The 19,224-nt window shown below is 47.8% G+C and overlaps 1 protein-coding gene across 2 annotated transcripts in view; it reads left to right on the top strand.

Annotated features, from left to right (window-relative positions):
* Positions 1–1,199: 1,199 nt before the first annotated feature.
* Positions 1,200–19,224, top strand: part of Pmp22 (peripheral myelin protein 22) — a 30,150-nt gene continuing 12,125 nt past the window's right edge. The window contains exons 1-3 of one of the 2 annotated variants that reach the window (XM_051180395.1): positions 1,200–1,302; positions 5,143–5,259; positions 6,740–6,839. In XM_051180395.1, coding sequence (XP_051036352.1) covers positions 5,182–5,259; positions 6,740–6,839 — 178 coding nt within the window. In that variant the 5' untranslated portion in view covers positions 1,200–1,302; positions 5,143–5,181. Of the gene's footprint in view, positions 1,303–3,583; positions 3,729–5,142; positions 5,260–6,739; positions 6,840–19,224 lie in introns of those variants that run through there. The other variant, XM_051180396.1, reaches the window with a different exon arrangement.

Raw genomic sequence — 19,224 nt, 5'->3', positions numbered from 1 at the left:
TGCTGAGGAAATAGAGGTGGCCAAGCAAAGGGAGGAAGGTGTGCTTTGGGGGAACTCGAAGAATGTGGCTGTGACCAGAGCAGTGGGAACGTTCAGATTTGCTCCTGATGAGGGAGCCCAATGAGACATAAGGTCACTATGGGAGACAAGGACTTCCTCAAACTCTTTGTGTTGATCCAGAGTGGGAGTCTATGACATAAGAGATTGGGGAGTTGCCAGGACTCCAGGAAATCCGTTCAATTAAATCTCTTCCCTTTATCTTAGATGAGCAGCCATCCACTTCAAAGCAGGTGCTAGTGATGGGAACCCTTCTTATGAGTTGGAAGGGGTGGGGTGAATTGAAAACAAACAAAACAAGCAAGCAAGCAAACAAACAAACAAACAAAAAACTGCAATGACCATCATTTGCCAAGCTCTTGACTTCCCAATTGCTCTTCCAGTGTAGCCTGCTTGGTAGGTCAGAACCCTTTCCTGCAGGGGGTTGTTTTCTTGACATGAGTGACTTCACAAAGTCCAATATTTAATGGTGATTGGAGGAAGCTGCTTTAAAGACAGCTGAAAGACACATTTCTCTAACTTCCATTCAAACACATTGCCAGCATGTTTGAGCATGGCATGTTATAGTATGTTGTCAAGGCAGAGAGAGCACGAAGCATATAGACCCTTGCTAACAGGGCACCCAGCAAAATGACTTGGATAACACGGATATACATGTTTGGTTCCCTGGTGTGACATGCTGAGAGACTAATTTGTGCCATGTTGGAATGCTGTAAAATGTTTCTTGCATTGTTAACACTGTGCACATACACCCATTACACAATAGATTTCAGTCCTGCACATCCTGCAGAGTTACAGACATCATACTGAGAATGGGCTGGACCTCTTTGCTTGTGAATAGGCTAGTGATTCCAGGGAGAAGAGGCCTAGGTTCTCAGCTTCAAGAACACCCCAAATTCCTTCCAAGCTCTTCATTTCCTGCACTGCCTCTTGGGATCACTCTCTTCCAGAGGATACACAGTGGACACTGTCTCTTTAAATAGTAGAGGCTGGGAACCTCTCAGGCCACCATGACATATCCCAGCATTGGACCAGCCCCTGAATAAACTGGAAAGACGCCTAGTCCAGCTTCAGTTACAGGGAGCTCCACCAGAGAACATCTCAGGGAGCCTGGCTGCAAGCAGAAGAGCTCAGATCCGTGTCAGCTGTGGGCATCTGCTGTCCCGTGGGGAGGGCGTGCCTTCCATCCTTTGCATTTGACTGCAAAGAAATCTGTGTGGAGGAAGGCATTGCACCATCGTTCTGGTGAGTTTTATTGGTAAATGATGCCTTTGGGTAGTCTGTACATTATAGGGTGGATCAATTCCCATCCATTGTAACCTATAAATGGAAGTGATTGTAATGGAGATAGCATATAGGTACTGAAAATGACAGGGACTCAGAAGTTCTCAAGTATTTGGCTGGGGAGGCAAGAGAGTAGTCTGAGAACATCTAGAACCTGAATACACCCAGATTGGAAGGGAAAGGAGGACCTAGATGCCCCTACCCTAGTGCAATACTGGAACAGTATTCACAGAGATGACAAGCCAGGCTGGGACATGGCCACTTCCACCTGTGGACAGCAGGCTCAGGGTGTGGCTAAGCTTACTCAGCACTTCCTCAGTAGCATTTCCTCTCTAGCAGTGGGAGATGGCCAGGGAGCAAGAGGCAGCAAGGGACAGATGGGGTCACCTTTCTGGCAGCTTGTGGTGTGGCTGTGCCCCAGGTGATTATTGACTGAAATGCCGAGTTCAAACGAAGGGGAGGAGGAGGCTGTGGATGCACCTACAAACATGCCCCTTTCAAGACATATTTTAGACTCCCTTTGAAAGTTCCCTTACAAAGGAAGGGAAATCCAGAGCTAAACATGGTGCCACCAAGAATACTTAAATATGCTTTTAAGTAACTAAGAGGGCAGCAATGACTTCTAGTATACACCAGACATGAAAACGATCCATAAAGTAGAAGACTTATTTTCATTCTCTAGCCTCATACACTTTCATGCAGCTCTATAACTCTGGGTATTCTAATATATTTCAGAAAGGAGGTAGACAGGCCTGATTTGTAGGGTTGTGAACGTTGTATGTGGTATTCTTATAATAGTGGTGCATTTGTGGCCTGGGCCTGTATTTTGTTCCAGATCCACCACTAAGGGCTTTGAGCATATCTTCTTTAAGGATCACTGCCCTTCAATGCTGGCACCAGTAGCTCTTCCCAGTAACCCTGAAAACACTGAAGCCCAGTAAATGCACACAGCAGGAGGAAGTTGGCTGGTTAGGTGTGCCTGAGCACGGAGCCCTGACCTCAACCACCACACCACATCTCCTCTTATCCCCCTGTGTGCCAAGCCCAGGTAAAACACCTGGCATAGACAGGTCATTGAATAAAAATTTCACGAGTATTCTTTTTAATATGATAAGAAAAATTAGAAGATCATTGTCTGAAGAGTCCTTCAAATTATTATTTTTTATTTAATGAGCAAGAATATACAACTACTTAAAATAGTGGCTACTTTCCAATTGCAAAATGATGTGGAACTATCTGAGTCATCTAGGGCTTTATGACACACAACTCATAATAGGTAGGGAGGGTGTGGATGAGCGGGTAGAGACTTTTAACACATTGGCTCCTTGCTCAGTCAGCCGACACAGGTGACCTGATGGCTACTTGGGCACATCTCCAAGAAGAGCTGGCTAGCCTCTCCCTCTACAACTCCGGGAGGGCCACACTCAGGCAGCTATGAATCAGCTAGTTTCTCTGGCTGCTCTTCAGATGGCCAGTTCCCTTACCCCTTACCCCCTACCCCAGTGGCCAGGACTCCAGCCAAGGCTGGGAGCCCGGCCAGGCTGCTTCAAGCAAACTTCACCTAGAGTTTATGTGCGGTTGTAGTCTGGTTTTGCCAAAGCTAGGAGGAGCTGAATCCTAGCACTCCCTGCCTCTTTGTCTGCCTGTTCCCCTTCTCACATTCTGGTCCCAGTGGTGTCCTCTAGCTAGGTCCCCGGAATCCAAGAAGGCCAGCATGCTTTCTAGCCTCAAATAGGAAAAGGATGGGTATTTTGAGAACACGCCCAGTTAAGACCCCAGTGTAGGCAAGGCAGGTGTGCAAAGTCCCAGAGGTCCCAACTGCCGCTAGAAGAGAGGGTCCAAACTCAGTCCCCACATGGACACAGTCCACTTCAGTGCGCCCGGAAACTCAGCCCTGTGCACTTGCTGCACGATGCCTGGCAAACTTTACTTATGTATCGTGGAAGTGGGGGGGGGGGGGCGACGGTACGATTTATTGGTCAACAGGGTCCGAGTACCACAGAGCTAGGGGAGGTGGGAGGTGAGAAGCCCAGGGGCCTCCAGCTCCGAGTAAAAGTCGAGGTTTTGCAGGGATCTGCTTTTTCCGGAGGTGTCTTTAAGTCCAAGTAACTGTCTGGGCAGTCGGCGCCCCGCCCGCCTGCCCCCTCTCCTCGGGGAGGCCCGCCCTCCCGCACACGCTGACCCCGAGACACACCCTTCAGCAGCGACGCAAACAGGGCGTAGTTCCCGTTAAAGGGGAACGCCGGGAGCCTCCCACTGCCCCCTTGCTTTGCGCGCGCAGCCCCGCAGCACAGCTGTCTTTTGGGGACGCCAGCAACCCAGAGGTCGCACTGGAGTTTGTGCCTGAGGCTACTCAGCCCTGAGACAGCTGTCCCTTTGAACTGCAAGTAAGTTGGTAGGGAAAGTCAAAGGGGAATAAACCTGGGCATCACCTGGAGATGGTGCGCCTAGCTAGAGTGGTGACCGGGCTCCGGCCCGCCAAAGGGCCGCCTTGTGGCAGGAGCGCTGGGACCCAACTGCCTACTTCTTTCCTAGCCTACCGGAGGGACAAGTTCAGACCTCAGGGTGGTGGCGGTGTCTGGATAGAGGGTGTCTGGGGCCATGCAATTCTTTCCAGAGGGTGATGCACTGTTAAAATACCTAGGACGGTATCTCAGACCTCTGGACATTCAGGTCCCAGCCACAGGCCCTATCTGCTTTTGCTCCCTGCTACGGGAAGCCATCTGATGTAATTTTAATTTTCTGTGCATTCCTAGGGTTTTGTTTTTGACGTGTTCCTTGGGAGGATAATGTAGGTGTCTGAGATAGAATACTTGTCAAAACTATTTTGAAGTCTCCTTGGTCCTAGGTTCGGTCTTTAACTGGTCCACCCAGCTGCAACCAGGTCTTTCACAGATTCGCTATCCTATCACCCAAGCTTTAACTCCCTAAAGCCTGTGAAGTGGGGGGATAAGATGTCTGGACCTCAGACCTTGCTAGCCCTGACCTGGGGAAATTCTCATACTCAACCAGCCCTTTTACACGGTCTCCTTCCCGTCAATCAGCGGCACCCCAGGATAGGACTCCTGGCACATGCACTCGGGATGGAAAACTGGACGGGGTATGCGTGGGGGCCCTGCGTGAGGCAGGCTCAGCCTGGCTGTCCCTTGGGCCACCGTGGGGGAGGGGTCGTGGAGCTAGTGGAGCTGGAGGCCCTTAACCCCCTGGGGCGCAAGGAAGGCGCGGAGCCTGGCGCGCGGGAAGCTCGGGAGCCGGGCAGACCTCCAGCCCGCCTGCTCTCTGGATCCCGAAGCTGGCAGCGTCTAGGCCGACCCCGGGGCGGGGCAGCTCCTCTCCGCTGGCAAAACCCGGTGGAAACTTGGAGGCAAGTTAACGGAATGCGAGGCACACTGGGGACTGGGAAACCAGTCTTGGGCGGCGGGCGACCCTAGGCCACTGACTGCAATCCTGGCGCCAACCACTGAGCCTCCCGTCCCCGGGGGAATCAGCCCAGTGACTCTGGCAGGGATGTGGCCTCTGTGGCCTCCCGAGATCCACAAGCCGCGAGAGGCGCCCGGACTGGGCGGAGGCTTGCTGTGGCCTCGGCTCATCCTTCTGGAAACTCCTCTCCTCCGCGTGCGCCTCCCGGGGTGATCGAGACGTGCGTACCACTTGCTTGTTTTGTTCCAAAGGCAAAAGATGTTTGATCGCGGGCCGGCGGGCGCTGGGCGGGGATAAGGATGGCGGCTGCCGCCCCCTCCCGGCCAGCTGGGGCCCCTGGCCAGGGCAGGCGACCTCACACCCTCCTCCCTCTCTGTGCAGGCACCGCTCCACCAAGCCCGAGCCCAACTCCCAGCCACCATGCTCCTGCTGTTGTTGGGGATCCTGTTCCTCCACGTCGCGGTGCTAGTGTTGCTGTTCGTCTCCACCATCGTCAGCGTGAGTGCGGGCGGGCTGGGGAGGCCCCTGCGGGGCGGCAGTTATCCATGCTCTGGGTTCCAAGGTACTTTCTCCATGTGCCAAACTGGAATTATATTTACAGACAGCTGAACATCTCAGAGGCCCAGGGACATTTGATTTTGCACTTTCTGGCCACCCGCTTCTTTTCAGTCCTTTGAGAAAGTCAAGCCAGAGTCAGGGGTAGGAAGTGAGCAAGGCCTGGAAGAACTCTAGCTGCTCAGGCTTCTGAGCCAAAGGACTGATGGCGGGGCAGATCCATGGTTCCTGGCCGCCAGTTGATGAGAGTGGACAGTTTTCTTTTCCTTGACGTAGCATCTTGGAACTAAATGGGCAATTTATAAAGCCCCCCCCAATAGCTCAGAAGAGTCCTTTCTTTTATAAAACTCATTAGAACTTGGAGTTATCAACTTAAATTAGACTTATCTGGAAAAAATTGCAAGTCTCTAGCCAGTATTGCAGCAGGCCTATAGTATTTTCTCTAGCTAGTATTGCAGCAGTCTTGTAAAATTTTACAGGACCGTCCTCCACTGACACGAGCTAGGCAGGGAAATAAGTGGTTATAAAGCGTCAAACACCTTGGATTAGTTCGTTTTAAGTTTACTTTCTTGCCAATGAAGATGTATGTTTCTGGCTTTCATGTCTTAACGTAAGGCAAGGTGGAAATGTGGTTTCCAAGAAACAGGTTTGGGATTTGTAAATTGCTTTATTATTTACAAGATCTTAATTATGACTATGGTTGATGCTAATCTTTACAGCAGTAGGAATGATAAGCTCAGTTGGCTCAGTGCTTGGTTAGCAAGCGTGAAGCCTGGGTTCAGGTCCTAGCATGGCATGGACCTGTGTATAGTAGTACACGCCTGTAATTTCAGCTCTTCCCAAGGTAGAAGCAGAAGGGTCAAGAGTTCAAGGTTGTCTTTGGCCTCATAGAGATTTGAGGACATCCTGGGTTATATAAGACCCTGACCCCTCCACGCCCACCCAAGAAATATATGCATGTAAAGACGTAGGCTTAGAGAGGTCATGACTAGGAATGACACCCAGAAGGTATACATGTGGTGGGGGTAGGGATTGTGTGTGTGTGTGTGTGTGTGTGTGTGTGAGAGAGAGAGAGAGAGAGAGAGAGAGAGAGAGAGAGAGAGCTAGCTTTCAATTTCCAAAGTGCTTTTCACAAACAAAACAGTGCTCCTGTCTCCACATGATATCTGTATCAGACTGTCCCCTCTCATTCCTGGATCATAATTGTTAACATTACCAGGGCGTGGCCTGTGCTGAGGGCTGGAGGGGGTGGGGCTCCAGGTGATGGGGGCTAGGGAGTGGCCTGTGCTGATCTCCCTGGGCAGGGGGTGGGGCAGGCCTTCAGGTGATAGCTGCTCCACCATCTTCCCCCTGCTCTGGCCCTCCTTCCCTCCCCTCTCCCTTTCTCAGGGCTTCACTAACTGGGGTGTCTGATTTTTTCCAGCAATGGCTTGTGGGCAATGGACACACGACTGACCTCTGGCAGAACTGTACCACATCCTTCTCTGGAGCCGTCCAGCATTGCTACTCATCATCAGCGAGTGGTGAGAGACTAGTTTTCTGCTCTGCTCACAGTGGTCCAGAGGGTTCTTCCTTTGCACCTGAAAACATCAGCTCTTGAGGTTCTAGTCTAGAAAGCCCCTCCTGGGTGGGATGGCATGTGTCACAGAGCCATGGAACCAACAGGTGAGGCAGGGGACAGTTGTCTCAAGAGGGAGTCTTCAGCATCACTGTGACTCTGCCTGAGCCATGACTTCAGCTTGTCCCAGTCACTTTGTGTGATGCTGTTGGTGGTTACAGAAATAAGGACACAGGTAAGCAGAGGAGGTACCTGGCAACAGTTGATATTGTGGACATTTTGGTGACTGTATCTATCAGAAATGTCTGGCATCTTCCCACTGTAGCATTAGGCAGTTGAGACTTCCTGAGGATGGCCTGGCCAGGTTTGCCCTGGCCCCCATTACCAGACAGCCTTCGTAGGCCTTGGGCCTCAGGGTACTATTCAGCATCAAAAGCTGAGCCTGTGGGCCCTTCTCCGTAGACTGCATTTCTCCTCTGCTCTCACCATCTTTGGCTGTGGGGTGTTGGAAACCAGGCTGAGGTTGAAATCGAGGATACACTAGAAATGCATAGCAGGGAACATTGTAGAGGTGACTAAGTGGGCAGTACTGGTGGATGTGTAGTCATGAGATCTCTGCCAAGACTTGGTCTTATGTTCCCAAGAACTAGGCCCAGGAGGCCAGGAATTCTGACTTTGAAAGACCAGTGAAGGACAGCTTCTAATCTTACTGTAAACTGCTCTCTCATGTGTAGCTGAAGATGTCACACTCAGTGACAGGGACCAGTTAATTTCCAGCTCCACAGAGCAGGTATGAAGTGACTCTGAGCTCTGTGCAATCCAGTTTCTTGGTTGATTTTCTCTTTCTCTCTCTCTCTTTCTATAGACTCTGCAAGAGTATCATTGAAATGTAGCAAATGAAAGACCTTAGAGTTAGCAGAAATGGGAACTGGTAACATATTCATAGGGAGGCAAAAAGCTGTTTTAAAATTTCACCATTCTGGAGCTAGGGAAAGGGCAAAGACCCCAGTCCTTTTGAAATGGGTAGTTCTTCATCTGGGTGTGTGGGACACACTAAATTGAAACTATCCTAGAGGTTGCATGGTGGGTTGGCAGCCAAGTAAACAATTACTGTTCACAAGTGCCTGAGAATGTGATGAGAGTGCTCTTGGCCCCCCAAAGCCACAGCATCAGGTTTCAACCACTTCAGCTTTAGGGTCTGGCAGAAGTTCTCTGCACTTTCAGGATGTGCGTCTTTTGACTCACCACTGACACCTAGTGATCATAAGTGGCAAGACAACCTGCAAAAGTCAGCTAGCTTCTCTTGGGGCTTTCAGCCTGGTGTCCACAGGCGCTGTCCCTAAGTGGCATTTGACCACGTGGGGTTGGCACATAATTCAAGACTCTTAGGCCCGGAAGGCAGAAGTTTTGGCAGGCGTATTAAAACCGCCTGAGTTCCAGCTGAAACGAGGAGGCAGAGGAACTGCTAAGTCTGCTAAGTCGTGCACAGTCTGCAAGAGAAAATGGAAGGTACAGCTGGGTAACCCACTAATTGGCCCAAACTCTGCATCTTCCAGCACAGTAAATAGATGTTCCTTGATGCCAGAAGCTTATGTTAAAAAGACACTAGTGCTATTTTAAAGAGAAAACTTGCCTCTCAGCTTCTCCATGCCTGACCAGTTCAACTTCCTGGGCTAGATTACAGTGATTCTGCTCAGTTTGTTAGTGTGATTCCAAGTCTGCTTGACGACTTTTCTGGGAACCCTAGGTCACAACTCTGACATTAATGGGCTTTTGAAGCATTCAGGAAAGGCCCCAAAGAAGCCAGGCTTGCTTCCACTGAGTTTATTCTAAATTAGGAGTTTCCATTTACACTTCCTGAGAGGTAATTACCTCCCTGACGTCTTCTGGGTGTGTCAGCATTTTACAAATTGTGCTCTGAGTGATCAGTCCCCTGGGCTGGCTTTGCCTGTTCCATGGTGTTCGACAATGAGTTGTGCCAAAATAGAGTGGAATTACAAAGTTACTTTTAAAGGACTGGGGGCCACTTTCATGAATGAACCGCGTTTAACTGTTCTCTGAATTAAATGAACTGTTTGTTCTTAGGATTCCGGAAGCATACTTTTTGAAGGAATCATTATTTACAGTGATTTGTAAAGAACATGTATGGAGCATGTACTTCCGTTTACATCATAGGATTCCTGCCTTCTTTGGGGTTTGGCTTCAGCCAAATTTGGTCTTGAATTCTTGGGTTCAAGGGATTCCCTGTGCCTCAGCTTCCTCCAGTAGCTGCCATACCATGGTCACATGCCACTGTTTAGATCCAACCTGCTCTTTCTCTGAAGGGACACAGATGCTCTTCCCATCTCTTGGCGGGAGGAGGGCTTGCACATTTGCTAGAGAAGCCACTGCTGTGTGGATGTGGACTGCCAGCATGTACTCCGAGGCAGCCCAGTATCTACATTATCAAACCCAAAGGCTTTTCAGGTCTCTTCTCAAAGCCATCTCTTCACACTGGATCTAGTTTTACGTGTCCTTCTTGGGCTTGAAACCTCTTCCCACCCTCAAGTCTTGGGAGCTGTTGGGCTTGGCAATCAGGGACCTTGGCAGTCAGGGACCTTGCCCCTGCTGATGCTGAGCCTCACTGAGGAGTGAGGGTATTAGTGTGGGGGTGTGAATCACTCACTGTGATGCACACCGGGCCAGGTGCCCGAGGAGAGGGGGCAGACAGTGCCAGGGTTCAGGAGGAAGTGGAAGGGCAATCTACAGTGGGAGGCAGAATATGATCCCTCCTCCAAAGGGCAGGCAGGGTTTAAGTAAATACAGGCAAGTGGGGAGGCATGCTCTGTGTGCACCGTGCCCTACTGCAAGAGGATGGGGCATGGAAGACCAGTTGGCTGGTGTTCTCGTTAGAGTTAGGACTGACTCCGCCCTGTAGTACATCTTCAAATGTTAACTCCACACATGAGTTTGTTTTCTCCTCTTTTAATGAAGTCAGAGTGTGGCAGCCCGGGAGATGCTTGGGTTTCTTGACATTTCTAGGGAAGGGTCCTTTCTAGATCATTCCTTTGCCATCTTTTGGGGTTGGTTCTCATCCCCCATGGATGTAAAGGCCGCTAGAGCTCCAGCCATCGCATCCATGACCTCAACAGCAGGGTGAACAAAGGAGGAAAGAAAGAATGTACTTGTCCCCTTTTAATGGAATGTTCCTGGAAGCACATATTTGTTCCTTATTTTGTTGGAGCTTAGTTACTAATGAAGGCAGGGAAATGGAGTGGCATTGTGTCAAAACTTTCTCTCTCCCTTCCTCTCGCCACCCTCCCCTCTCCCTTCCCTCACTTTCCATGCTCTCTGCTCCATTTCCCTCTTCCTCAATGTTGGAGTCCTTTATCAATACCTGTGAGTCTTCATTTTCTTCCAGTTCAGTCTTCTCTTCCGAATGCCACCTGCCAGAGAATTCTAGACTGTTTCAGAGGCCCCAGCCAAAGTCACCCTCTATCTTCCTCCATGACCATTCTTTGCCACTGTCTAGGGGTCGTAGTGAACAGTGCTCCACCACCCAGCCTTTCCAACAGCTGGAGTCTGCCCTGTGCACACTTCTCCTCCTTCTCAGAATCCAATTTCATAAGCCATCTCATCCTTTAATGTCTATAGTCACAGTCCCCCACTTGTTAGAGCCACTGAGGCAGCTTCTGACTAGATAGCATGTATCTGTTCTTGATCATCTATGATAGGTTTCCCAAGCTGAACCCAGGATGCAGATATATATGTGTATATATATATATATATATATATATATATATATATGTGTGTGTGTGTGTGTGTGTGTGTATACACACATATATGCAATATATACACATATATGTATATATATGTGTGTATACACACACACACACACACACACATATATATATATATATATATAAAAACGTGGCTCCTTCATTCGGTTTTCCAAGCTTGCTGATCCCCCATTGGCCTTCATTTCCAAGTGACAGCCTTGCCATGGCCCAGGGAAATTGGCTGGAAGGAAACAGCTTTTTCCTTCCTCACTGTTCTTCCTTTCATCATAGAATTTCAGCACTCACTCCCATTGTCCCTTGGATGTAAACACAACTTAGATTTTATAAAGTATCTACTCAATCCAGAACATGAAGGGGATAGCCATGCCCCCAAGTCATAGTTTACCTTCCCAGTGGTTGGGCCCTCTGGTGAAATTGGAATTCCTAGCTTCAGAGAATCTCTCTATCTCAGAAGGTGGCTGAGGCTCAGACCAGAAGCCAGTGAGACTTCCTTGTCATTCTTTTGCATTCTAAACCACAGCAGCAAACTCATGACAGTCAGTAGGTTGTGGGAGGCATTGCTTGGGCTGGAAACAGGAAAACATCTATGTTGCCAGCATCGGTCCCACCAAACACTCTTGGTGGTCTCTTTTGTCTCTGTCTCCAGAATGATACTAGATTTTATCTCACTCTTGCATTTGGTGACACTGTCATTTTGGCAAGGACACCAGACTATTTCCTCCCTGTGGCCCAGCTTCAGGTCAGACTTCAGGAAGCCCAAAGGCCCTCTGCACTTATTGGCTCCTGTTTCACAGCTTAAAATCTTTGTGGCTCCCCAGACCTACCCATAATCCCACTGCAGAAATGGATCTTGATTTTACAGGATCTCGTGGGTTCTCTGGCAGGAAAAGGAATTTGGGGGTGGGGTGTGACATTTGAACCCTTATCAGACAGTCAAGTGATTCCGTGTTTCATAATAACCAGTTATGGTTATTCTGGTGCTGCATCCTGGGATATGATATCAGTTGTATCCTTAGGGTTTCGCTGGAGCCTAGAAAGCAACTTTTGCATTTTAGGAGCAGGAAGAGCTTGGCCATGGCTTGACTTAGTAGCATGCTGGCTTCAGAGGAGGATGTGTGGACCTAGGGATGGAAAATCCAGTCCCTAGCATGCAAGAACCTCCAATTACCTACTGCTTTCCCCATCAGTCTAGGGACATCTCTGCAATAAACCCAGTGTGCCTTTATCCTACTAGTGATAGGGACCACCCAGCTTCCAAGAAAGTTTTTCTTTTCTGAGGAGACACCAGTGAACTGCAGCAATATGTTCTTCACAAGTGTGGAGGCTGTCCTGTACCGTATGTAGACTTTGTTCCAGAACGCAGGCACACGAGAGTGTGAGAAAGACCAGGTCTCTGCCCTATGGAGCACACAGTTAGTTGGGGGACATAGGTTAAAATCAATAAACAATCCTGAGAGTAGAAAGTGGAGTTCAGAAAGCTGTAGAAACAAGGTAGGTTATTGTCCCTGGGGAGGAAGGAGCTGGTCATAGGAGGTCTGTCTGTGAGTGGTGGGGAAAGGCAAAGGACCAGTGAGGAGCTGTGGTGATGGTCCAGGCTGGGAATGATGGACAGTGATAGTTCTGATGACAGGGATGATATAAACACTATGCCAGGCATTCTTCGAGTCCTACATCCAACCCACATTAGAACTGCAGGACATTGGTAGAGGCTCGGCTGGCTGGGAGGAGTGGAGGAGGAGCCACTGGTGGTAGCTTTTGCTGCTGCATTAGATGTAGAGTTTGTGGAAGCAGGGTTAGAAATGATGTCTAGGTTTTTGGGAGCAGGAAGTAGGTATGAGATGGGCTCTTGGACTGAGCTTATAGAGATGGAGGAAAATGGGGCATCAGAAGATAGAAACCAGAACGGGATCTGCTTATCAGCCGTGTCAGCAAGGTCTCCTTTGGATTTAGCAGTTCCCTGGGGACCAGTCTGCTGGATCCCTACAATTGGACATCCTGAATCTGTGAGGGAGGGTATTCAGGGTCCTGGGGCTGGAGCAGAGAAGAGAGTGCAAAGGAGGAACACATCCCAAGCTGAGCCTTGGAGAGAGGTTCATGGGGATCTGTGAAGGAGGGGATCTTGGGATGGGCATCCTGGGATGTGAGAGGATGAAGGCATTTGAGAAATTCCCTTGCTTGGCCCACAGCTTCTGTCTACTGGGGCAGTCACCCCTGGTTGCCTACCCTTGTGCCCTTATTCTAGACTTGGGTTCACCGTGTCCCATGGCTCACCCACAAGAACTGGAAATCTTTCTTGCAGCATGGGGGTGACAGCAATCTTTATTCTGTTTGACAGCTCTTCAAATAGTGGAGGACTGCAGTTCCATCTCTTCCTTTCTGTGGCTTCTCTGGAGTTAGTGAGATTGTCCCAGGGTCTCCACTGTGTGGTCTGGGTAGGCAGTAAGTGTGACATTGAGAGCCTCTCTGAAGCGAACCCATGGGTTTGGCTCAGCTGACTGGTACAAGAAGCAAAGCCACATCATCTCCCCTCCCCCTTTCCTACCTTTTGTGGGTTCTAAATCCAAAAGGTGCCAGGAAAGACATTGACTCTGATTTTCAAGTACATTGCTGACTTTTGTGGCACTTCAGTGCATTATGGTGGAAAAACAAGTCAGTGAGACCCCAGGAATCCATGCCCTCTTACACTGGTCTACCTCTAGCAAACAGGGCAGACTGGCAGGTGCCCTGAGGTCTTAACTAGTCATGTGTGCTAAGGTAAGGCACACCATCAGAGTCCTCACTGCACAGGTCTCAGGGCCTCGACACACCCAGGGTTTAATTGTTATACAGATGGTCCCAAGGAGGTGGCTGCCCCTTGAACTCCTTCTTAGGACTTGGATAGAATATTTGGGGACCTGGGAAGAACAGAAGAGCTTTGTGCTTAGGAAAGGGTGGGTGGCATTCTGTTCCTGGTGAGTGTGGGGACTGTGTTCTTTCTAGCTGTTAATCTCCATGATAGCCTTTTTATATCTGGTGGGGGAGGTGGAGGACAGAAATCCTGTAAAACCCAAAGATCTCCGAGACAGCCCTGCCACGACACTCCCTGTCCATTCTCCATTTGCATGGCTCATGCTATGCAATGGAATCTGCCTCTTTGTCTTCTGTGGCCAAACTCAAGTGTTCAATGCTGTGGTCAATGATTTTAAAAATACTAAACTTCAGAAGTTACTCAAGCTTTTCCCATTTTTTTTTTTTAAACAAGAGCACAACTTCTCATGACCCGTAACAATTCACTGCACATTGTGAGTGTCCGGAAAGGGAGGCTAATACACTGGAGTATGAAAGCCACACCCTCTTTTTGGTATCAGCTTGTGGACTGAGTCTCAGAATAAACATTTTCTGCAGATCTGCCTGTTTCTGCAACTTTCTAACAAAGTACAAAGGCAGCCCCCAAAAGCTTCTCTTGTTCAGTAACTCAGGGACCCAAGGGAGTACATAGGAACCCCTCTGCCAGTCCAAGACCCAATGCTCGGAAGAGCATGGGTGTCAGAGGGGACAGCTAGACTGAGAGACTAGTTTGTGTGTCTTCCACCAGCCTTTAATTACAAGTGCTGTTCTCTGCGTGTTTCCATGAATTGAGCATCTTAGCCAAAGGGTCTGCGGCTGAAGGCGGCTCTGATTTGGGGTGTTTTTAGATGTTGGAACACTTCCATATGCCTTAGCTGTGTTTGTCGAGGGACCGAAGTCCAAACATGAAATGTATTCTTACACAGCTTATTTTCCTTATTTTTGTAGATGTCTGTGTGCACCTATCACTTTGGGTCAGGTGAAGAACTTTGCAGATCTTTTTGAATAGTTCGGATTTTTGGATTAGTGAACTACTGTGTCATTGGAGTCCCTTGATGTGAGGGTTCTTTCTACCCTCCACCCCCACCCCTGCCTGGGCACTTAGTGTTCACTTATGTCCAGCAGCAGGTTGCTCCCACTAAAACACTTCCTTAATTACCAGCTGAAAAGGCCTCAGGATAGGTGAGCCTTAGCGAGGCCCCTGTGAACCCTAGGGCCTGCCTTGTTTGTCTATGATGTACTTGCTGCAGGGGCCCTGGGCAAAGCTAGCTTGAGTCCTGATTCTTATCTCAAAATGCTAGGGGAAGGGGTCGAGGCCCTGGGATGGGACCCACACTGGCCTCTGGGCCACAGAGCTGGTGGGCGAAGGGTAAGCAGAGGCCACATTGTTCAGGGTGGAGGCTGCTTGGGAATCCAGCCATTTCTGGAATGGCATTCATACTGAGAAATAAGGGAAAATGGTGATTTTGTGTGATGGTGGTGGGTTGGAGATTGGGGGGGGGGGGTTCCTGTTCTAGGAGTTGTCATGTGACTTTGAAAATAGTGCAGTACTGTGCCTATAGGAGGCAGTAAGTTCTCCTTTATGATTTACCCATCTGGTAGCTTTCTTCCATCTCCTCAATTTGTGTTCTAGCTTATCAACCTTACACTTTCAACAGAACTACTTACTATTTATAATTTTTTGGTAGCCCTGAAAATCAAACCCATATAATTGAGCATGCTAAGCAAGTCACCGATCTACTCAACTACACTCTAGACTCCCATGTGTTCTTTTTCTTGAATCAGAAAACCATTCATAAATTACCCAGGGGGAACCAGAGGTCAGGGATGGAGGCTGGCTCAGTGCTGATAATAAAAGGCAGACTGTAGGCCCTGGGCTAAGAATATAGCCGAGGGGGCAGATGTATTTCCTTCTCTGCTCAGCTGGCTCTGAGCAGGAATCTGACCTTGACCGGGAAGCTTGGGTGAGCCTGCTCCACCATCCCCCTATGTGCTCTGGGGGATGGGCCTGTCTATAGCCCCAGCCCCAAACAGACCGTTGTCTGTAGCCCTGACACTTGGCAGTCTCATTGGAGCAACCGGCCTGCCGAGCATGCAGGCTTGTATATTCTGGTTCAGCACCAAGAGTTGACATTGGCTTAGACTTGGCCCCGAGAATTCTAGTGATATTCCCCCAGGTATCCACTCTGCATTCCATACTAACTGAGCTCTGCAGAATGACTAGGATTATATACTCAGTTGTTGTAGGCTTGCATTTAGTGGGGAACAGAGTATCACCACACTGGGGCTTGTTCACCATTGGAATACGTACGGGCCTTTGCAGTTCACTGGAAACAAGTTTCAAAGTGGCAGCCTTCTCCCTCGCTTCTGTTTCTCTCTACTGCCATCACTAGCCTCTTGCTTTGTTCTAGCAAAAATGGGCAAACTAGCTTTAGAGGCCACAGTAATGCCACCACTTGATTTACTGAGTAAGGGTTTATCAGATAAGTCAACTGCACCCATGGCTTTACACGCTTCCTGATTTTGTCCTACAAAAGACAGCTGAGCAGACACTGCCGAGGTCCAGTGACCCCCAAAACTCAATCTGCCAGCTCACTGCAGTCAGCTTGTTGTATAGACCACAGACACTCTGTAAGACAGCTTGCTGTATAGATAGACACTGTGCTGTGCTGTGGAAGAGAAACACAGGGAAGCCCAAGTTGTGTCAGAAACCTTCTTGGAGTTCTGGTTGGTGCCCCCATCATATCGCTGCTGTGAACTCTGTGGTCCCTAGTACAGCACTGCTTTGTGTGACCTGGATGGAGGTGTCTAGAATGGAGGCTCCAGTCGCTATGTAAAAGGTTGTTTCTCCGCTACTAGCACTGTCTGGAAGAGTGGGGTTGACTTTCTTTCCCAATGCCCCTTACTTCTTTCCCGTTGCTTGTTCCTTCCTTCTTATTTCTCCTTCCTTTTCTCTTTCCTCCCCCCTTCCAATGAGATTGGACCCCAGAGTCACATGAACCAACATCTGCACCCTCCTTTAACAGGGGTTTCACAGCAGCCCAAACCATGGCAACCCTAAGATCTGGGACAGTAAGTCAGGCTAAAGAAGGGCAATTCGGTTCTCCAAGAGTTGATGTCAGGTTAAATAGGTGACCAGCGGAGCCGAGCAGCGGTGCCACTTCAGGGCTCTTCCAACTAGAGCACATGCACATGACTGCTAGGGAGAGCCTGGCTTTGCTCATCATTGCTTGAGCCTGTTCTCACATGGACTCAAGAACTCACCCTTCTGCCCTGGCCACCCTTCTATTCTAAGCCTGAGAATGACTCTGGCTGGGGAGAAATGTTAGAGTAGCTGAGCAGCCCTGTTAGGACATTGTAGGCTTCCCCTTGAGCAGCCAGCTGGCTGAGCCAGTCTTGGGACTGTCATGGAGGCTGTTTTCTCCAAGGTCTGACTCTCTGCTTATCCTCTGCTGACCTCAGTTAGCACCTGATGGATGGCATTTGATGGAAAGAGGGTCTTTCTTTTCTGTGCCAGGAATCCTACAGTTCTTTTAAGTTCAAAAACCCAAGCTTTACTATTAACACTGCCATACCTTCTTTGCCTTGTAATTTTTAAATGTTTTTAAATGTTCACATAATACATGAGAAGTTGCCTTTCATTATGAAGTGTGGATTTGTTCTCAGCCTAATCTCCAAATCCTCATAAACTCAAGTTCCTCACATTCAGTAGGGTAGTTAATATTTGTGCATAAACTTTGTGCATCCTCCTGCATGTTCTATTAGCTTAACAGTAGTGCAGTGTTAAGCCTGTGTAAATAGTTGTCGTTGTTCTTTTCAGGAAGTGTGGGTAAGAGAAGTCTGTGTGTACACTACAGGCACAGCTTTTCAAAGAGTCTTTAGCCTGTCTGGTTGAGTCTTGTGGATGTGAATGTTTCATATAGATGGAGAATACACTCTCTTTTTATTAAAATAAATCAGAAGATACAGATCCAGTGAAAGGATTTTTGACCAAACTTCCCCCCATGGCTGAAGTTCCTGGAGGTTCCCTGGGCATCAGATTGTCAGATCTTTGATTCTTTTCTGTAGGGATGTACTGTAGCAAGTACTCTCATTTGGTGTGGATTACATAATAGCCCTGGGCTGTGTGCACGTTAGTCCTTGTTGTCTTGAGGTCTTATAAAGGTACTGCTATCTAACTCATTATTTTTCAAGTGCTGCAGTCCCATTGTAAGTAGATAGCCTACTTCATTATTGTAGGATACTATAGGTAAGACACTATAGGGAAATAAGCTAATTCATTATCCCTTATGATAGAACTGACACCACTGTGAACATCCTGGTTGATTTCCTGAATCTATCCTAACTCAGTTAATTTTGGATTTATTTCATTCTTGTTTTTCTAGCCTCTGGAATTGACAGTTAACTCCCCCCCCCCACTTCTCTCTAATATTTTTCTAGGAAAGGCACAGGAGGCAGACATTGTTCACTGAAGGCTGATTTGGCCACAGCTTGTGGGGCTGGCACGCTCGCTTTCAGTGTCATTATTTGCTGATGAAATTTCTAAGAATATTTTTGAGTATATGTTCGAGTATTTACTTCCAGATACAGATATTAAATTAAATAAATGACAGATAATTCATTATGTCTTAAGCATTGAAACTTTTCAATAAATTCCTTCAGATCTCGAGGTATAAAAAGCTATGTCACCATTATTCCTTTGAACAGTGTATCTTGGTGATCCAGGAGATGTGATTAACTTTAAATTCTACTTGTTATGAGTGTCTGTGCTCACATGTCATGATGCCTGTGTGGAACTTTGAGGGTGACTTTTGGGAGTTGGTTCCTCCTTCCACTATAGATTCTTCAAGGGCTTTTACCCACTGAGCCATCTCACTAGACCTGATACTATCCTTAAAACTTTTTTGTTTTTGACAGTTGGGTAGATAAAAACTGGCATCACATTCTTCATGAATTTTCCACACATCATCTGGTTATCTAATGGGGTTGAGTGTCTTCATATATTTACTGGCTTCATAGTTTTCATTTGTGAATCACATATCTACATGGCCTTTTAATTTAACATTTGGCTCTTTGATCCCTCTGCAGCTTAATCTTGTGGATCTGTGAGTTAGAGACCTACCTTCAACTGACACCACACCTATCATTTTCTTCCTTATGGTTTGCAGACCACATTTAATGTATACTAAATTTGTGTCTAGACATCTGAAGTCTTTTTTCTGCCCTACTCCAACGTTTTCTTTCAGTGACTAGAACATGCAGTTTGACTTGCTAAAACTTCATAAGTTTTGCATGTAAAATAGTGTAATTATATATTATAGATGTATTTTATGAATTATATTACTAATAGATAGCATGTGAGGTAATAGACATACACTGGAAGTCTCTGCTTGATGTCTGGTAATTTTTGTTTATTTTTTCTGGTTTTCTTCCTTTTGTTTTAGATGTTTAGATTGTTGTTGATCTTCTATGTGCTGTTACTGTGCTTGATCGAAATTTTTTCTTAGCTGTTATTATTTGCTTTTCTTCTTTTTTTTTTTTTTTAAGAAAAAAATTTTTGAGATGGGGTGTTAAATAGTCCAGGCTGGCCTTGAACTTGCTATGTAGCCAAGGATGACCTGGAGCTTTTGTTGAGCCACCATGCTTGGTTTATACTTCAGGGCTTTGAGCAGCCTGAACAAGCACTCAGTAAATCTACAGTCAACTTTTAGGTGAAGTTTTGAATCATTGTGTCAAATTCCAGTT

The sequence above is a fragment of the Phodopus roborovskii genome, unplaced genomic scaffold (genome assembly GCF_943737965.1).
Source record: "Phodopus roborovskii unplaced genomic scaffold, PHOROB, whole genome shotgun sequence".
Classification (NCBI taxonomy): Eukaryota; Metazoa; Chordata; class Mammalia; order Rodentia; family Cricetidae; genus Phodopus; species Phodopus roborovskii.
Note: the sequence above shows the minus strand (reverse complement) of the source record. Positions and strands in the feature narration are given on the sequence as shown.